General features: G+C 39.4%; 2 protein-coding genes across 8 annotated transcripts in view; both read left to right on the forward strand.

The window, feature by feature from the left end:
* The window catches only part of CDC48B (cell division cycle 48B), a 205,885-nt gene that overhangs the window by 31,948 nt on the left and 154,765 nt on the right, over window positions 1-19,172 (forward strand). The gene's annotated exons all lie outside the window — the stretch shown is intronic.
* On the forward strand, window positions 3,109-4,145 carry LOC148012515 (uncharacterized). Its single transcript, XM_087669706.1, has 3 exons — window positions 3,109-3,303; window positions 3,460-3,651; window positions 3,768-4,145. The coding sequence occupies exons 1-3, from the start codon at window positions 3,124-3,126 to the stop codon at window positions 4,077-4,079; spliced, it is 684 nt and encodes a 227-aa protein (XP_087525832.1). The 5' UTR covers window positions 3,109-3,123; the 3' UTR covers window positions 4,080-4,145.

The raw sequence follows: 19,172 nt of genomic DNA on the forward strand, positions 1-19,172 counted from the left end.
GCTGCCCGACTTGCCATCCCGTTCGACACGCTTCAGCTTGCGCCTGACTGCCTTGTCTCCTGTCACACGACCACTGTGCTTGCCCACCGCTGGACCTGTTGCATCAGTTGCCCGACACACTGGTCGCCAGGGGCTTGAACTGTTTGAAGGTCGTGTTCAAGTTGGGAAGCGTGCACAGAACCCTTTGCTTTGATACCAGTTGTTGGAAGCGATAGGGATGCAACTCGAGCAGGAGTGAACAAGTGAGTGTGTCAGCTTGAGAGAGTGTGAGCAGAGTGAAAGTACGAGACGATAAGAGTGTACCAACAATGTGTTGGTGCACAAAGAATAAAATGCATTTATACTTAGGGCACGTAAAGGGTGCGTTCACATGTACCATGTGCGTGTACTATATACATGGAGGTTACCGAGCCTTTATATTCCAACAAATCCAAGTCTTGGAGCTTCCGGTTTTTGGCATGCTTCCCGAGGCTATTGCTAAACCCTGGTTTCTGCTGTAGATTAGGATTTACAGTAGAGAAGTTTGAAATTCCTCAGCCTTTGGTGATCTCAATGCTGTAATCTTCGGAGCATACTTTCCAGAAACGGTGTTTTTGGTGTCCAAAAATGGGATGGCTGTTTCTGGCTGTTTCTGTTTCTGGGAAATGGCGTTTCTGCCAAACAAGGGATGGGCAAGGTAAAACCCCCAAAACAGGCTGTGTTTTTTAGTCGCTTGCATATTTCGTCTCTCCCCCTGCTCATTTTGGACTCTCCTACTGCTGCACCTGCTCGAACTGAAGCAATCGTGCTTGAACTGCTGCACATCAGCCCGTGGTCACTCAGTAACGCTGAAAACTCTCTTCTCGAAAGGTAACTTCAGCTGTGAACATTCAGGTTGTTTTCCTGTATATTTCAGACCTGAATGTCTGCAATTTTCAGCCAAGATATATGAAATTTTTTGTCCTGCCAGTTGTATGTGTACTATTTCAGCCTTGTGTGTCATTTGTTTGTAACATTCAGCCTGTTTCATGCAGATTTCAGACCTGAATGTCTGCATTAATCAATTTTCAGCCAAGATATATGAAATTTTTTGTCCTGCTAGTTGTGTGCACACTATTTCAGCCTTGTGTCATTTGTTTGTGAACATTCAGCTTGTTTCATGCAGATTTCAGACCTGAATGTCTGCAATAATCAATTTTCAGCCAAGATATATGAATTTTTTTGTCCTGCTAGTTGTGGGCACACATTTCAGCCTTATGTGTCATTTGTTTGTGAACATTCAGCCTGTTTTAATGGCACATGTAGATTTCAGAACTGAATTTTTGCAATTTTCAGCCAAGATATAAGATTTTTTTTATCTTGCCAGCCATGTGCACATTATTTCAGCCTTATGTGTTCTTTATTTGATGTTTGGACAGCTTGTAGCCAAGAAAATACCATGGCTCGTGATCCTAATTGTCGCCATGTTTCTCTCATAACCTCATATGAGGGGTTAGGTGGATCTAAAAAGTGGAAATGTATTTATTGTGGCATGGTGAAAACAAGGAGTGTCACTAGGGTCAAAGACTATCTTGCTCATGTGCCAAGAAGAGACACAGCTCCATGTGCAAATGTGCCAAGAGATGTAAAGCTTTCTCTTGATTTATGGAGGAGGCAACGGCTTGGTCTTCCAACAGTTGGTGTAGAACAGGACCAAGACTTAGCCACAACTCAGGAACAAGAGAGTAGCACAAGTGTGGTTGGACCGTCAAAGAGAAGTAGGGTTGCATCAAATCTTGTTGCAAGTGCATCCGCTTTAGCCTCGGTCTCTGATTCACGTGTGACGAGGACTCCTTTGCCTCAGCCTGATGTTCAAGTGCTCCTAGAGGTTCATTACAGAGGGCTAGCATACGTGCTGCTATGCAAAAGCAAGCCATAGCTGAGGCAACTCGAGAGTTGAAGAGATTGTTCATTAGATGTGCTATTCCCTTTCATGTGGCTAAAACAAAGCAATGGAGGCGAACCATAAAAGCCATCAGCCGCATTGGATGTGAGTGGGAGGGTCTATCCTCAGAGGCACTACGCACACGGGAGCTCAAGAAGGAAAATGCATGCATTGAGGTTCAATTAGAGCCATTGAAAGATGCATGGAAGAAGTATGGGTGCACCCGTTTTGTGTGATGGATGGTTTGATGCCCGTAGAAGAAACGTGTATAATGTCATGGTCTCATGGCGTAAAGACACTATGTTTGTGAAGGCTATCGATGCCTCTTTGCCAGGCCTTGTAGTGACAGGTGCATTTATATGGCAGCATTTGCAGGATGTCATCTTGAAAATTGGGCATAAATATGTTATGCAAGTTGTGACCGATAATGGAAGTAATTGTGTTTCCATGGGTAGCTAGGGGAGGAGTTTCCAAGCATTGTATGGACACCATGTGCTTCTCATTCCATTGATCTTTTGATTGAGGATATAGGCAAAATTCAATGGGTTGAGACCATATTCAACACGGCCACAAGTATGGTCAATTTTGTGAGGAGGAGGCCCAAGGTTCTTACCATATTTCGCTCATTTAGCCACCTTGAGCTCTTAAAACCCTCCACCACTAGATTTGCCTACATTTTCATTGTGCTTGAGAGATTAGTGTGCGTTCACAAGGAGTTGGTGCGCACTATATGGTCTGACGAGTTCATGCAATGGGATGAGTATGATTATCCAAAGACCATGGCATTTCGGTGCAATGCCATGAATGATACTTAGTGGAAAGATGTGGAGCCTATGGTGAGAACTCTCAATTCTATCTACATAGTGCTACGCATTACCAATATGGAGGGTAGCACTATGGGTCTTCTTTATGAGTATATGGATAAGATAGGAGAAGCTCTAAAAAAAAAAACTTTTTGTCCTTGGACAAGTAAGTAACTCTTGAGTCTTTGTTTTACAAATTGATATTATATGTGTGAATTTTGAAATTTGAATAACTATTCTTGAGATTTGAATTGATATTTCTTCAATGTTGAGATCTTAAGGACTGCTCAAATCGTAGTTGTGTGGGAGAGGAGATGGAATTGGTTTCATAGACCAATTCATGCAATGGTACATGTCTTATATCCTCTTTGGCGAGATGATAAGCAGAGTGAGTATGAGGAGCTAGAGGAGGGATTCATGGAGTATATGACAAAGGTGACATGTGGCGATGTGTCAATGCTTCAAAGCATTGAGGATGATCTTTTGACATTCCGCAATGAGAGCTTGTATTTTGGTAGAGAGACTGCGAAGTTGAGAGAGACTCAACTTCAGTCTGTCTCATGGTGGGAAAAGTACGGAAATTGTGCGCCCACATTAGTAATTTGCAATCCCAAGATTTCTTTTAATAATTATACATAATCGCATATTTGTAATTTATTATCACTGGCATTCAGTGCATAGTTTGATTCTTAAAAGTTGAATCTTAGATTCTTATGGCTCCGTTTGTGTTTCTATTTGAATGATGATTTATAGAAACGCATTGCTATACGGGTTCTCTCACAAGATTGTAGCTCTGGCCCTTATGAGAGAAATTGGAGTAGTTTGGCACTTTTTCATACAAAGAAAATGAATAAACTTACCACTGCTCAGTTAGAGAGGTTGGTCTTTTGCCATTGTAACCTCCAACTGCTTGAGAAAAATGATATTCATCCCGAGCCCGCGCAGGTGATTATATTTATATTTTGCTAATAGCTTATGGTCTTTGAAGTTTGACTCTTGAATGCCAATTCTAGAATCTAAAGATGGTAACTTTTTTAAATCTCTATGTCAAATAAACACAGGTAAATATTGACAAGATCGACATAGAGAAGGTGAGGTTTTTTCCAGATATCACTCTAGAGGAGCGGGACATATATATCATGCGCTACCAGGAGATGATAGCCCCGAGTTGTACCACGTGCAGCAGGATTGCGTCACAACGTCAGAGAGCCATAGATGGAGCTAGCACTTCAGCTGCTCTAGTAGATTCTCTAGCAGATTCAGGGGCTTCTGATAGTTCTGGCCTATCAGTTGATGTGGATAGCGATGAGCCAAAGGAGGATGAGGATGACAGCACCTCTATTGGCTTAGATGATGTTGCTACAGATGCTTGAGCCTTGAGCCTTGATTTTATCGTTGATATTGAGGATTGTTGACAGTTGTCAGTTGCTTATGTTTTTTCCCATGGCTGGCCAGTGGCCGTTGTTTGAACTTTGAAGTTATCAGTTCTTTGAGATCTCATAGATTTATTATCTTACTTTGATATTTGACTCTTGAGACATGTCACGACTCACATGATACATCATATGATCATTGCTATAGCTTGTAGTCTTGACTCTTGAGTCTTTAAATTGGCTTTTGTTGATGTCAGATGTATCTAGATTCTAGAATCTAGGTTGCCTTCTTTTGAAATTTGAATGATGAATGAAGAATCTTGATGTATCATGTATCTACTTAGTACTATGATCTGTCATCGGTGACTACTTGTATTATCATGAGTGACGAGTGATGAGTCTCATGAATGATGAACTTGACTTTTAACTTTTAAGTTCTGATCATGATTCTTGGATGACAGACGTTGTTTCAAAATATTGTAAGTTATTTTGGGTGATTTAAGATTTCTTCAATCTTGTGATTTGCAGCTTGCGAAATTAATAACTATGTGAAATTGCTGCGCAATGTGATTTGTGAAATTTAAATCATGGGTCTTGAAAGTTGGATTCTTGTGCTAAAAGTTAAGATTGTTCAATCACCAGTGACTCTAGTCTCTACTATACTTAGTATGTGTGTATATATGTATATTTAATCATAATTTATTGGTTTCTCCGAAATGCCGTTTCCACCAAAATTTCAAATGACCGAAACTTTGTTTCTTCCAGTTTCCGAAACTCTCATTTTTGAAACGCATGGAAACTATGGATTTTGGAGCAAGGCTGTAGAAAGGTTGGGAGATGAGAGAGAATGCGGAGGAGAGAGGAAATTCAAACTTTCTTCATGTAGAAGTGAAGAAAATCTGTCATTTACTGCTATTGCCTTGTCTCAACAGCTTGTAGATGCAAAGAATTGAGGAAAATCAGTCATTTATTATTGCTGCTATGTCTCCACAGCCTATAGATGCTATTACCTTTTGTTGATTGGTCTTCTCCTGCCCCTGGCTGCCTCAGAAGATCTTCCAATGGCTGCAAATTAGACCAGCAACATCTCCTCCCTCTCTCTTGCAGGCTAAATATACTAAAAATGCCTCTCTCTAGCCTCTGAAGACGTTTTTCAGTCTTGCATGGGCATTTTTGACAGGTGGCAGTCTTTCCAAATGGTTTTTCTAGCATTATCCATAATTAAATATTAATTCTCAATCTTTAAATACTCAAAATTAATCTGATAATTATTTCGATGCTTGAAAAATAATCTGACTGGCCAATAATTTTGGCTAGGCAACTTCCACTTCCGAGTGTCTTTGCACCATCTTTGATCATCAGATTGCCATTAGGTACCATTAAACGCCACTTCCCTAGTGTCACCAACTGACACTTATGGCCAAATGAATGACCTAGGCCAACAACTAGCACCAAATACCACCAACTTCTTGTGCGGCATAACTTATAACAACTTTTGCCTTTGACATCGTGCGATTTCCTTGGGTCTCGGGCTTGTAATTTTACTCTAACCCCAGTTACACCTCACATATGCAACATTTACTTAACCATGTAATTAAATATTAATCCACATGTTAAGTGAGGTTTCAAAAATACATGTCCTAATGAGAGATACCATGTAAGAGTGCAGTGCATATAGAAGCGTATGACTAGATTGAAAGAAAGAAGTGAACAGAGAGAGAGAGAGAGAAAGAGAGAGAGAGAGAGAGAATGCTGAAGATTGCAGAGTACGAATGGTGAATATTGAAGGCAGATATGTACAATGGGCTTTCAGTTTATAACCAGCCAGAGCATGTGCTCAACCTGCAGGAAACTGAAGTGACTGTGATTGAGGGGCAGCCCTACCTAAATAAGTAGGAAATGATGCAAGAAACTGATAAGGTTGGCCAGTTAAATCTATCTGACTGCTGCTGAACATGGCTACTGCTGCTGCATATGGCTGACTGCAGGAAATGAATAAAGTAATAATAAAATGCTGCCACAAAGATGCTGCCTGCCAAGTGGTAAATCTGTCCGCCCTGTCTAGCTTGCCTGACATGTGTGGAATTGTACCCAAACTGCTGGCGACTACGAAATTGCCTGTTGACTTACTTTGAACATGGTACGACTGCGTAATCTGCCCTAAACTGCCTTGTACATGCTTGTGCTTGTCATGGAGGTGATCAAATCTCTAACAGCCTTGAGGAGATCATTAGTGATCCCCTTCCTCCCATCCATCTTCCACTCAGATTTTGAAGACCACCTTTGGTTGTTGTCAGTCCTTTGTTCCATCGCAGCTGTAGATACCTTCTTCGGCCCTACAAGTAGTCATTCCTTCTTCATCAAACAGATTGGAGGATGCGATTCATGAGTTTTTGGTTTTCTTGTCTCCTTCAGAGGGGGATTGAGGGGGGGCTTAAGAGGGGGATCTTCCTCCTCTAGTTTTAAAGTGGGTCAATATTCTTCATTCAGACATTTGTATGCCTTATTGTACTTCTCTTATTTTCGTCCCCAATCCCTAGAATCTATAGGTGTTTGTTAGAAGTGGGTGCAACAATGGAAGCATAAACAAATACTGAAATAAAATGCTGAACATAAGGACATAAGAGAAAAACACAGAAGAGTGTAAACAAGAGAACTTAGAAGAATTCTTGGGGAATGGAATCCATATAGCAAACATGAGACAATCACGTACAACAATGAATCACTGGTTGTGTAGGCATTGGCATTGGCTCCCTCTCTCCAACAAAACTTGTAGGTGATGAATGCCTGACCAAGGAGGGAACCCCAAAATATATAGGTCAAAGTAGTGCAATAAATGGCTGCAGCTTGGGCCAGCATTTTAATGCTGGTCGGCTAGCAATAAATACTTAAACAATCATCAAGGTGATTAAAATAAAATGCCTAAATATCCTACTAATATTAGGCATAGCCAAACTCGCACGAGTTGGCTATACTGCTAACCCCCTCTCTCAAATCATGGGTGATTTGATACAATACAATGATACAATAATAATGACTCATCATAGTCCACACAACAAAGACCACCAGAATAGGACCATGGATACCCAAGCAGTGGGTGATCAAGCCACCACCAAGGTGTCTCATAGAGAACCTTAGTTTGATATCGATCGTACCATCACCTGAAAATAGAGAAGAATCATAAGAGATCTTTGTGTTTGTTAACAATGTATCGCAATAGCATACAAAATCATCTTGTCAAAAATGCCTTTGAACATACGTGAACATGGATTTCTTACCTTCGGCTAGACTACGGCAGTGTCCCCTCATGTGAGCTCAGACTGGGAGCCAAGCTTGCTCTTTGTCAAATAACAACCCATCATGAATTTGGATGTCAATTCTAGCTCCAAGATTTGAACTTGCTAGACTTTAGTTGACGTGTCAGGGACGTCCCTCTTTGAAACTTGTGCACTTGTATACGTGTATAGATGAGGCTCGCTTGCCCCATCTCACCACCCTCTCACACTCCCTCTTTGCCATTTGAGAGTCGTGAGGGATGACCGCATCACTTGTACTAGAAAGTAGTAGGAGGAGGGGTTGCCAAGCCCTTCACGTGATTTAAGGAGGATTTGGTCCGCACCTTAGCCTTTGCCTTGATTGACGGATCCGAGTTGGAGTCTGAGAAAGAGGATAGTTAGCGGAGTCGTCCATATGCTTCTTCTTCTTCTTCTTCTTTTTCTTTTTCCTCGAAGTGGCTAACTCTTTGCAATCCTTGTGCAAATGTCCCTTCTTACCACAGTGATAACACTGGGCCTTCGACTTTTTCTCCCTGTTACCCTCTTTGAAGGTGCAAATGCCTCATTGGAGCCACCATACCATGATGGAAGTTGCCTCTATAACCACAAAGACGTCTCATGCTTAAGGGGTATTGAAGATATATATGGGAAACTAATTGGTGTTGATGATGTTTGAGCCCTCAAAGCATCGGCTACTCCATCATACTCGGGAGGGAGCTTGTAGAGCACAGTCCGTATCCTGGATTACGTGGATTCCGTGAGACGCAAACAGAAAAAAAAAAGTGACGCTACCCTTTGGTCTCTTTGTGACCAGCCGACTGCACGCTATCTTTTATTGTCTGGTATTTCTCTCGCCAGCTCCGACTGCACTTGTATAACAAGTACAGGCTGAGCAGAGAACAAGTTCAGGAAAGGTGCATTGATGGTCTGCATGATCATTAAGAAGGGGACTAAATACTAGTCGTTTCTGCAAAAAAGCTCTTCGGAAGATAAAGATTGTTCCTCATTCTTCGGGCTTACTAATAAATCTAGCAACAGCTGCCCTGTCATTAAAACCAGGGAAGTACTTTACTTTGTATGCAAATTTCTTATCTTTGCTTTCCAATTCCAGTGTATTAATGGCAGAAAAAGGGAAAGAGGGAGTAATGGAAGGTTCTAGTTCTAGGGACCACCTTATGGTAGATCCCCATGAATCGGAAATGCAAGAGGAACAGTGGGAAGAATTCTTTGCTACACGAGAACAATTTGATGATCTTACTGCTCGTGTGCAGGCTCAGGGGGTTCAAATGGAATTTTTAACCCAAACACTCACTGAAATAAAATCTCAATTAACCTTATTGTTAGAAAAAGATTAAAATAAGATAGAAACCTCGGATGTCCCATCTTCATCGAAAGATTTAGATGTGACTATGCGAGATCCTAAGGAACCCCACCACAAGTTGAGGGATAATCCAGTTCTAAAAGATATGAAACCCCCTCAGTTTCATGGGGAGGAAAAAGATAGAAATAAAGATACAATCTTTAATTTCCTCCAAAAATGGGAAGATTTACATAAACTTAAAAATACTCCACCACATCTCCAAGCACTGGAGGCTAGTTTAACGTTGGGGCCCAAAGCGTATAAATGGTGGCGAACTTTAAAGGAGGCAAATAAATAACCTGAAACTTGGGCTCAATTTGAATCCGTCTTTTTAAAAGAATTCCTTTCTGAAAATGAAATGGAAAGAAATTGGGAAGATTGGGATTATGTCAGACGAAAGGGAAGACCCCTGCTGACATATCTGGAGGAATATCGTGAGATAATCCTCAAATTGGAAGGAATAGATGAATTTCAACAGACAAGAGGATTCATTAGGGGACTAGATAAAGCTTGTAAAAAGGAAGTAAAAAGGAGTTCACCTAAGACGCTGAAAGAGGCAATTAAATTTGCATTAATCAATGAAGATAGTATGCATCCAGGTACACTCACTAGTCTCACTGATACGGAGCCCAAGTCTAAGGAATTGAAAACCTCAAAATTTGTGGGCAAATTTAAAAGGAAAATGCCATTTTTAAAGGGTAAAAAACAACCTTTTGAAAGGAAACAATATGTAAGGCCAAAGTTAAGTCCAGATGACTTTGATAAGGCCAAAAAAGAAAAGCTGTGTTTCAATTGTCTATCCCCCTAACCATGCTACTTGGAAATTCCCTCAAAGGAAAAATGGGGAAGACAAAGGAAAGGATAAGGACAAGGGCAAGGGAAAAGAAAAACAAATCCATGTAGTGCAAACCTTAGAATTAAAGGGGCACGAAAGGTATAAATCTTTAAAGGTCTTGCACATGGATGTACAACACAAGTGTTGTATGTCAACTTCTATGTGGCAGTCTACCTTTGGCCCACATGATTTAGTTAGAGTGCATGGATTGATAGCTGGAAAGAGGGTTAGAGTCATGATTGATGACTCTGCTACACATAATTTTATAAATTATGCACTTGTCAAAAAATTGCAACTTCCCCAACAAAAGAGTGGGCATCAATATGTTGTTCGTATGATGCAAGGTCAAGATAATAAAATATGGGATACAATGGTATCCAATTTGGAAATTGAGATTCAAGGATATAAAGATAAACTTGATTTCCAAATCATGAACATGGAAAGAGCTGATATTGCTCTAGGGAGGGAGTGGCTATGGGGATTGGAACCATCCTTAAAACGTAGCTATCATTATAATACACTGGAATTTGAAAGGGATGGTAAGACTTTTGTTATTCAAGGTGAACATGAAGTATCTGATCATCCTTTGCTGTGTTCTATTGAGGTTCAGAAGCTGATAAAGAAGGAAGTTTGTGAGGTATATATGTTATGGTCTCTTCCTGTACAAAACACTTTTACTTTCTATAATACAAAGCAACAATTTTCTTATGTTTGTGAGTTGAATGTAAATAATGAATTAAGCAGTTTGTTAGATGAATTTAAAGATGTGTTTCCTTCTGATTTACCAAGTGGCCTTCCACCAGATAGGGGTGATATAAATCACCGAATTGACACAAATAAGGATACTCACCCTATTTCTAAACCACCTTATAAGTTAAGTGAAACGCAGCACCAAGAAGTTGGAAGACAAATTAAGGATTACCTTGATAAAGGGTTTATTCAACCCAATAATTTACCTTGGGCTTTGCCAATTTTATTAGTAAAGAAAAAAGATGGATCTATGCGACTTTGTATTGACTATAGAGCACTTAATAAAATAACCGTGAAGAATAAATTTCCTATGCCTAGAATGGAAGATCTTTTTGATCAATTACAAGGGGCAAAATTCTTCACAAAGATAGATTTAAGATCAGGCTATCACCAAGTAAGAATTTGGTATAAGATGTTCCTAAGACAGCATTTCGTACTAGATACGGGCATTATGATTTTTTGTTGATGCCTTTTGGCCTCACTAATGCACCAGCTACCTTTATGAAGTTGATGAATAATGTTTTACGGCCCTATCTAGGACATTTTGTAGTAGTCTTCTTGGATGATTTCTTGATCTTTAGTAAATCAAGAGAAGAACATTTGGAACACTTACAATTAGTATTTCAACTGTTAAGAACACATTCCCTTTATGCGAAGAAAACTAAATGTGAATTCTTTGCACAAGAGGTCAAATATTTGGGGCATATTATATCGAAAGAGGGAATCAACATGGATCTAGAAAAAGTAAAGGCAATTATTGAATGGCCATCTCCAAGGAACCTGGAAGAGCTGCAGATCTTCCTAGGTTTATCTGGATTTTATCGTAGATTTATTCGAGATTATACCAAAATAGCTGTTCCAATGACAGACCAACTTAAAGGGAAAGGAAAGAGCTTTAATTGGGGAATAGACCAAAATGAAAGTTTTCAAAAACTTAAGTTAGCTATTGCTACAGCTCCAGTACTATTAATTGTGGATCCCAATAAACCATTTGTGGTTGAAGCTGATGTCAATGATAAGGCGATAGGCGCGGTCTTATTACAAGAAGGTCGACCAGTTGCTTTTGAAAGTAAGAAATTAGACCGTGCAAAACAGAATTATTCTGTTTATGAGAGGGAGCTATATGCAATAGTACATGCAGTGAAGAAATGGAGGCACTATTTGTACGGTGCCAAACTTTTGATTTTATCGGATCATGAAAGCATTAAGTGGCTTAATGATCAACCGGATTTACACGGGCGTAAAGCTAGATGGGCCGAACTCCTCCAAGAGTTCGACAATGAGATATGATATAGAAAAGGAAAGTATAATATAGTAGCTGATGCACTCAGCAGAATGCCCATCATTAATGAATTGAGTTTTACTCAGTTCACTTTCAACTTGCTTGAATCTTTAAAAGGGAAATGCCAGGTTGATCCGGCATATTCCAACATATGGGAAGCAATAAAAAATGGGGATCCAAATGAAAGTGCTTCTACTGAGGAAGGAATATCTGAGGATGTTCAACAAGGAAATGGAGCATTAGGGGTTGCTCAAACCGGATTCAAGTGGAAGAATTTTACCATTGATAATGGTTATTTACTCTACAAGGGTAGGGTATGTGTCCCGAAAGATACAAAAATAAGGCGCCAGATACTCTTTGAGTGTCATGATACCCCTAGCGCGGGACATCCATGAGTTAATAAGACATATAGTCTTATTAAAAGGCAGTTCTATTGGCCTGGAATGAATAAGGACGTCCTTGACTATGTGGTCAAATGTAACAAATGCCAGGTTAATAAAGCTGAAAGATTGAAAATGGGAGGACTTCTCCATCCACTAGAGATTCCTTCGGGAAAATGGGAGAGTATCTCCATGGATTTTATTGTTGCTTTATCCAGAACACAGAGGGGGCACGACTCTATGTGGGTGATTGTGGATAGGTTAACCAAAATGGCTAGGTTCATTCCAACTTTAACTGATGTTAAAACACCAGAATTGGCTAGATTGTTCGTAGAGAACATATACCGATTGTATGGCCTAGTTTTTGATCGGGATAGAAAATTTGATAGTCAATTTTGGTGTGCGGTATTTAGGAAGTTGGATACTAAACTTAGCATGAGTACGGCGGATCACCCGCAAACTGATGGGCAAACTGAAAGGCTTAACCAAATCCTTGAAGATATGCTTAGGGCATATGTAAGTAAAAGGCAAACTAATTGAGAAGAGTATCTACCGATAGCAGAGTTTGCATACAATAGTGCCAAGCACTTTTCCATTGGATATAGTCCATTTATGTTAATGTATGGATTTCATCCCAGAGCTCCTTATGCAGTCCTAAGGAAAAGGTTCAGGCAGCTAAAGATTTTTTGGAGGATATGAATAGTATGTTAAAATTTGCTCAAGAAAATATTAAAAAAGCTCAAAATCGAGCTAGAGCATATGCAGATCCTCACCGAAGAGACATCTCCTTTGAAGAAGAAGAATTGGTCTATCTTAAGGTGCCTGAACAAACTAAAACTATGAAAAAGGGACAATGTCCAAAGCTTTCACCAAGGTATTGTGATCCTTTGATAATACTTAAAAAGGTGGGAGAACTGGCTTACAAGCTCCAACTATCTGCTGGTAGTAAAATACATCCAGTTTTTCATGTAAGTAAGTTAAGGAAGAAGCTGGGTGATTTGGATAATCTAATCTTAAATGATAACATTGAGGAGCTATTAAATGACCAATCTAATCCACATGAACCAGAAAGAATATTAAATGTTTGTAATAGACGAACAAGGAATACTATTTATCAAGAATGTTTGGTTAAGTGGAAAGATTGTTCAGAAGAAAGCTCAACATGGAAGCGAGTAAGTACTTTAAAGAAAAGGTTTCCCAATTTACAGTTAGACTTTCCAAATATCGTTTTCGAGGACGAAACCGATTCTTAAGGGGAAGGAAATGTTATATTTATAAGGTAAATTAAGGGAAACATGCACGACGCATGACCGTCCGGGGTCTTGGGCGCCCGAACGGGGTTTAGGGGAGCCTAGCATTTAAGAGAGTCCAAGAATAGTAGGACTCACCAAGGTTTGACGGCTGGCAATCGGATCACGATGAGTCTGGCCAGCAATGAATTAGGCAAGGCTGGGAGGTGAAACGGATCTCGTGCTCATTTTGGTATCGGGCTGCTTTCCTCGAGTCTTCTTCATCTTCTGAGTCTGAGTTTGACAAGAACTCTAAAGAATGCTTGGGAAATGGAATCCATATTCCAAACTTGAGACAGTTGCATACCATAGTGAGTCATTGGCTATGTAGGCATTGGTACTGGCTTCCTCTCTCCAATAGAACCTATAGGTCTAAGGTGATGAATGATTGACCAAGGAGGGAGTACCAGAATATATAGGCCAAAATAGTGCCATAAATGGCAGTAGGTTGGCCAACATTTAATACTGGTTAGTGAGTAATAAATGCCTAAATAATCATCAAGATGATCAAAATAAAATGCCTCAATACCCTAGTAATGTCAGGCATAACCCAGACTCACACGAGTTGAATATATTGCTAAAGGTATTACCTATATTTGAACCTTGGCGTATGTCTTGGCCATGAGCCTTGGTGTACTTCTCTCATTTTCAACTTCGATCCCTAGGATCTATAGATATTACTTATATTTGAATCTTAGATGTTTTAGCCATGACTTGGTGGTTGCACCTTTGCATTTTGGCTAGTATAGAGACAAGGATAGTGTCCTCTCTCTTGGGGCCCAGAATCACGCATGCATTTGCATTCTCACTAGCATGGATATAGAATTGGGGTGGAGCTTTCAAGGCACCCTTAGTTATCACCTTGTAGACTTATCTCCTTTATTGGATTATGTGTATTCCCCTATTGTCAATAATAAGCCATATAATTGTCCTTAAATGGGGATCCTACTGTTATATTTTCTATACATTTAGAAGCCATACATGGGTAGAGAATCTCTCTCTCTCTCTCTCTCTCTCTATATATATATATATATATATATATATATATATATATATCGCGGGTTGCCAAGGAAATCAGTGAGAGGGGGGCTTGGATGAAGGATGGGATATGGTTGAGGTCCTGGAGGAGGCGCCCCTTTCGGTAATCCTTTAACTTTGATTGCTAATGGAACGAGTACACGCTGAGATTCCACAATCTCCTTAGCTATTTCAAAAGCTCCTTCTTGTAATAATAATCAACAAGAGATTTGGGCCATTTGCCCCTTGATTTTTCACCCAAGACTTGCATAACTAGAACCATAAACTGGCCACATGTTGCCCCAATTCACAATGAATGGATAGGCATTTGAATTGCTTGACAATTATACAATTTTCAGGTGCTGGATTCAGTGTATAATGCCTTCTCTTGTTGGCATGGGTCTCGAGATGGTTGTCAAATCCTAATTTCTATAGAAATTTAGGTTTTACAACAGAGACTTCTTTACTGTCCACCAAATTTGACTGAGATCTAATCCAAATGGTTGAGAAGTGCTGAGAATGACTGAGCACAAGCTAGAGAAGGTGAGAGAATGCGAGGAGAGAGAAAATTTTGATTTTCACGTAAGAAAAGCTTGAAATTTGATCGCTGCCTTTACTAGACGACATTTAATGCTATCGCTAGCTGCTGGGGAGGCCCCAAATTGCTATTGCCAAGTCTTGGGAAGGCAAGAATTGCTGTCGCCGGCTCCAATTTGGTCTTCTCTTGCCCTTGGCTATCTCAACTGATCCTCCAGTGACTGTAGATCAGACCAACAATATCTCCTTCCTTTCTCTTGTAGGCTTAATGAATTGAATCCCTCTCTCTAGTCCCAAAAATGTTTGTTTTGGTCTTGCACGGGCATTTTTGCCAAGTGATAGCTTTCTAGACCCATTTTCTAGCATTATTTAGCCATTTAATTAATTGTCAAAATTAAATAAATCTGAAAATTAATTTCAGTCCTTTTGACCTTGCCCAAAATTAAATGCATCCATTCATAATTGAATTGGCTAGGCCATTTGCAACTTGGAGTGGTCCCCAACCTCTGTTGATCTTTAGATTGACATTAATTAATTAATTAATGCTAGTCCCTAGTGTCACCACTGATACTTATTTGCCAAATAATTGTCCTAGGGTCAATATTGACTCCAATTGACCCCCAAAGCCCAGTCGGCATAACTTATCATAACTTTTGCCTTTGATACCCACTACATCCTCGGGGACCTTGGTTGGCTATCATGAAATAATTGCCATGTGCATCACATGTGCTAAACAACCTTGGTTATTAATCAAATGTTATTAGCAAGATTAAATTTAGCAACTCTTTCATGTTTCCATGACAGACCTCTCCCTTGAAATCCCTGCAATCATCCTCGATTGCTTTGCATGTGCCAAAGGAGAAGCATACTACATTGGAATTTCAATTCCCTTAAGGCATCATAGTCACAACATTGGCCACTGTTGTCCAACCATGCTACATGCCCAAACCTTACTGAAATTTCCAATGAGTATAAACATGATATAAATTTGAAATACAGTTGAGAACTGTTGCAAAAAACCCATTGGATGCATGCATAACTCATGTTTCTCAACTATTCTGACTTTACAACCATAGTAAAGTATAGTTTTGGCATAAACCATGGTTGAAATTATCAATGGCATATACTAATATACTGTTGTCCATGGAACCAGTTGTAAATCATTGAAGATTTAGCATAATTTGATCATAAATTGATCACCTGTTGATTTGAAAACTGATCACAAACTAATTGCAAAAACTGATTAGTAACCAATGCAAAACTGATCCCAAAATTGGCCATAAACAGTTCTCAAATTGATTAAAAATTGAGCTGAAATTGATAATAATTTTTGTCTCAAAATTGAGGCAAAAACTCATGCCAAATTGATCATAAACTGGCATAAAAGTATAGTTTTAGTGCCCAAGTGAAGCTCATGCTCATTCGCATACATCTTATAGTGATTAGTACACTACATAGTGACCTCATGGCAAACATATTGTCAGCATAGTACATTGGATGCATGTTGAATATATTCGAGATCCACTACATACGAGAGCTGTGTACAACTGGCAAAGTGGAAGTGCTACCTCTCCCTTGAGCATTAGGTAATGCTCTAGATCCATGCTCTGCTAAACCTAATGGAGCTCGAATTGAAGTTGACTCTAATTGAAAGACATCTAGGTAAAGCCTCAACAACTGAGGATGGTTTGCCAAGTCATCCTCTTCCATATATTTGGTATCCATTGGTGAATAAATCTAAAATTTCACCAAGTATCTCCTGGAAACTTTATCTTTGACCTTTATTTTCTTATGTGCTAAAATCAGCTCGGGTATCAAAATCTTATCCAACTTCTTAACCTTAGGCTAACTTTCAGTAGACGTATTCTCTGGCACATCACCACGAAAAGGCCTCAATAAACTCACATGAAAGGCATTGTGTATTTGCAAATGTGGAGGTAATTTCAGCCGATATGCCACATCATTGATCTTTTCCAACACCTGGAAGAGTCCATAGTATCTCATACTTAACTTTGGATACAGTCTCTCTCTTCCTTTTATCTTTTTTAGCCTTGCCCTTTCAAAATGCAGCAATACATAATCGCCTTTAGCAAATGGCAAAGCAAGTGTATAGCGATCAATTGTCTTCTTTTGCTTTTCTTGTGATCTTTGAAGTGCATACTTTGGCTTTGCATAGGCTACATCCAAGTTTTCTACATAACAATTAGTCTCAAAGATCTTAGCCTTAGTTTGCAAGATAGGTGGTATCTTCTTGCCACCCTCAACCACCTCAAATGGAGCTTTGCCAGTGGAACTATGCACTGTGTTGTTGTAAGCAAACTCAACCAAGGGCAAATGCTGCTCCCACTGTGTCTTGTGGATTGAAACATAGCACCTTAAAAGATCTAACACTGTGGAACAGGTTGAACATCTGTCTGCGGATAGGAAGAATGATGAGAAGTTCAGCGTGGTACCCATATTCTCAAACAATCCCTTCCAAAATAAACTGGTCAATCGAGGGTCTCGATCACTGATGATTGACTCTAGCATACCATGATACTTAAAGATGTGTTGTAAAATTAATCTTGCCATATAATCAGTCTTTATTTTCTTTCTTACCAGAATGAAATGGGCTTGTTTGCTAAACTTGCAAATGATAGTTAATCTTCCATCATTTCTTGTAGGTATCCTAGGAAGCTCAAAAATAAAATCCATTGCAATACTCTGCCAAAGCCTATCTGGAATAGGCAAGGGATGCAACAAACCTGACATATTTTGCCTATCATGCTTTACCTTTTGGTATACGATGCATGTCTTAACAAACTGTTCTACATCATGCCTCAAAGCTAGCCAATAAAAGAAATGCTCCACTACCTTGACAGTAGCATCAATATCTTTGTGTCCTGCATACGGAAGAGCATGAATTTCAGCAGTAACTCTAGACCTTAATTGCTCTGTGATACATTGTCGTCCATGCATAATTAGAAATCCATCTCTTAGCACAAAGTGCTCATGCCTTTGGCCATTGCAAAGCCGATCATAAACATTTGCAAAGTCCGAATGAGCAACATTTTGCTCTTTCATGGCATCCCAACTCAGTGTAATAAACCATATTAACGGCTGAAATTTGTGGCTTTTCTGACAGTGCATCAACCACAACATCCTCTTTACCATCAATATGTACAATCTAAAAATGAAACATAGAGAGAAAATTTGTCCATCTTATATGCTTCTCTGTCAACTTTGTCTTCATTAGAAAGTACCTCAAAGTTTAATAGTCTGCTTGCACTATAATATCAGTTCCCAACAAATAATGTTTCCATGTAGGCAGTGCATGAATTACAGCCAAGATCTCCTTCTTATAGACTTGCAAATTCGTTTTGGCACTGTGGAGAATTTGGCTCTTATAAGCCACAACTCTGCCATCCTGCATAAGAACAGTCCCAGTGCTGTTACCATATGTATCACTTTGAACCATGAATGACTTTCTTAGATTAGGCAACACAAGCACAAGATTTGAAGTCATCTTTTTCTTCAACTTTTCAAATGCTGAAATTTCCATTGTTGTCCATCTAAATGGCACATTCTTTTTCTACAAAGTATGCAATGGAGATGCAATTTTAACAAACCCGTGTACATACTTCTTGTAGTAAGAACATAAATCCAAGAAGTTGCGGATCTCATGCACATGTCTCAAAGGTGGTCATGATTACATTGCCTCAACCTTTGTAGGCTCCATGTGAATACCATGAGCCGATACAATAATCTCTAAAAAGTGGATTTCATGCAAAAAGAATTTACTTTTCTTGTCATTGATAACCAGCCTATGCTCACGCAGTTCATTGAATACAAATGTTCAAGTGTCTTCTATGGACTACCTCGTTCTTTGAATAGACAATCATGTCATCAAAGAAAGTGGCCACAAATTCTCTATGTGGCTTGAAAATGCGATCCATTATCTGATTAAAAGTGGTAGGAGCATTTGTAAGCCCAAAATCCATGACAAGAAACTGATATAGGCCAAAAGATGTTCTGAAAGCTATGTTAGACACATCCTCCTATCTAATGTGTATCTGATGATACCCACTTTTTAAATCTATACTGTTGAATATGGCTGCCCTCTATAATCTATCCATAACATCATCGATCCGAGGAATTGGAAAGTGAATCTTTACTGTGATCTTATTTAAATCACGATAATCAATGCACACAATGAATCATCATTTTTTGCACTAAAAGCATTGGAGAACAAAAAGAAGATGAGCCAGGTTGAATAAACCCTTTTTCTAACAATTCATTCACTTGACTCATAATCTTTTCCTCTTGGGTTGCATTGACTTTGTAGGGTGGCTTATTAGGAAGGCTACTTCGAGGGATAAGATTTATGCC

The sequence above is a fragment of the Lygodium microphyllum genome, chromosome 27 (genome assembly GCF_053477565.2).
Source record: "Lygodium microphyllum isolate KBCC chromosome 27, Lygodium_microphyllum_v1.1.10, whole genome shotgun sequence".
NCBI classification, from domain to species: Eukaryota; Viridiplantae; Streptophyta; class Polypodiopsida; order Schizaeales; family Lygodiaceae; genus Lygodium; species Lygodium microphyllum.

Bases quoted from the DNA above. Each gene is read 5' to 3' on its own strand.
- LOC148012515 (XM_087669706.1), top strand. From the start codon at position 3,124: ATGGAGTATATGACAAAGGTGACATGTGGCGATGTGTCAATGCTTCAA. The intron at 3,304-3,459 runs GTAATTTGCAAT...GATGATTTATAG, and splicing joins GAAATTGTGCGCCCACATTA to AAACGCATTGCTATACGGGT. The intron at 3,652-3,767 runs GTGATTATATTT...AAATAAACACAG, and splicing joins TTCATCCCGAGCCCGCGCAG to GTAAATATTGACAAGATCGA.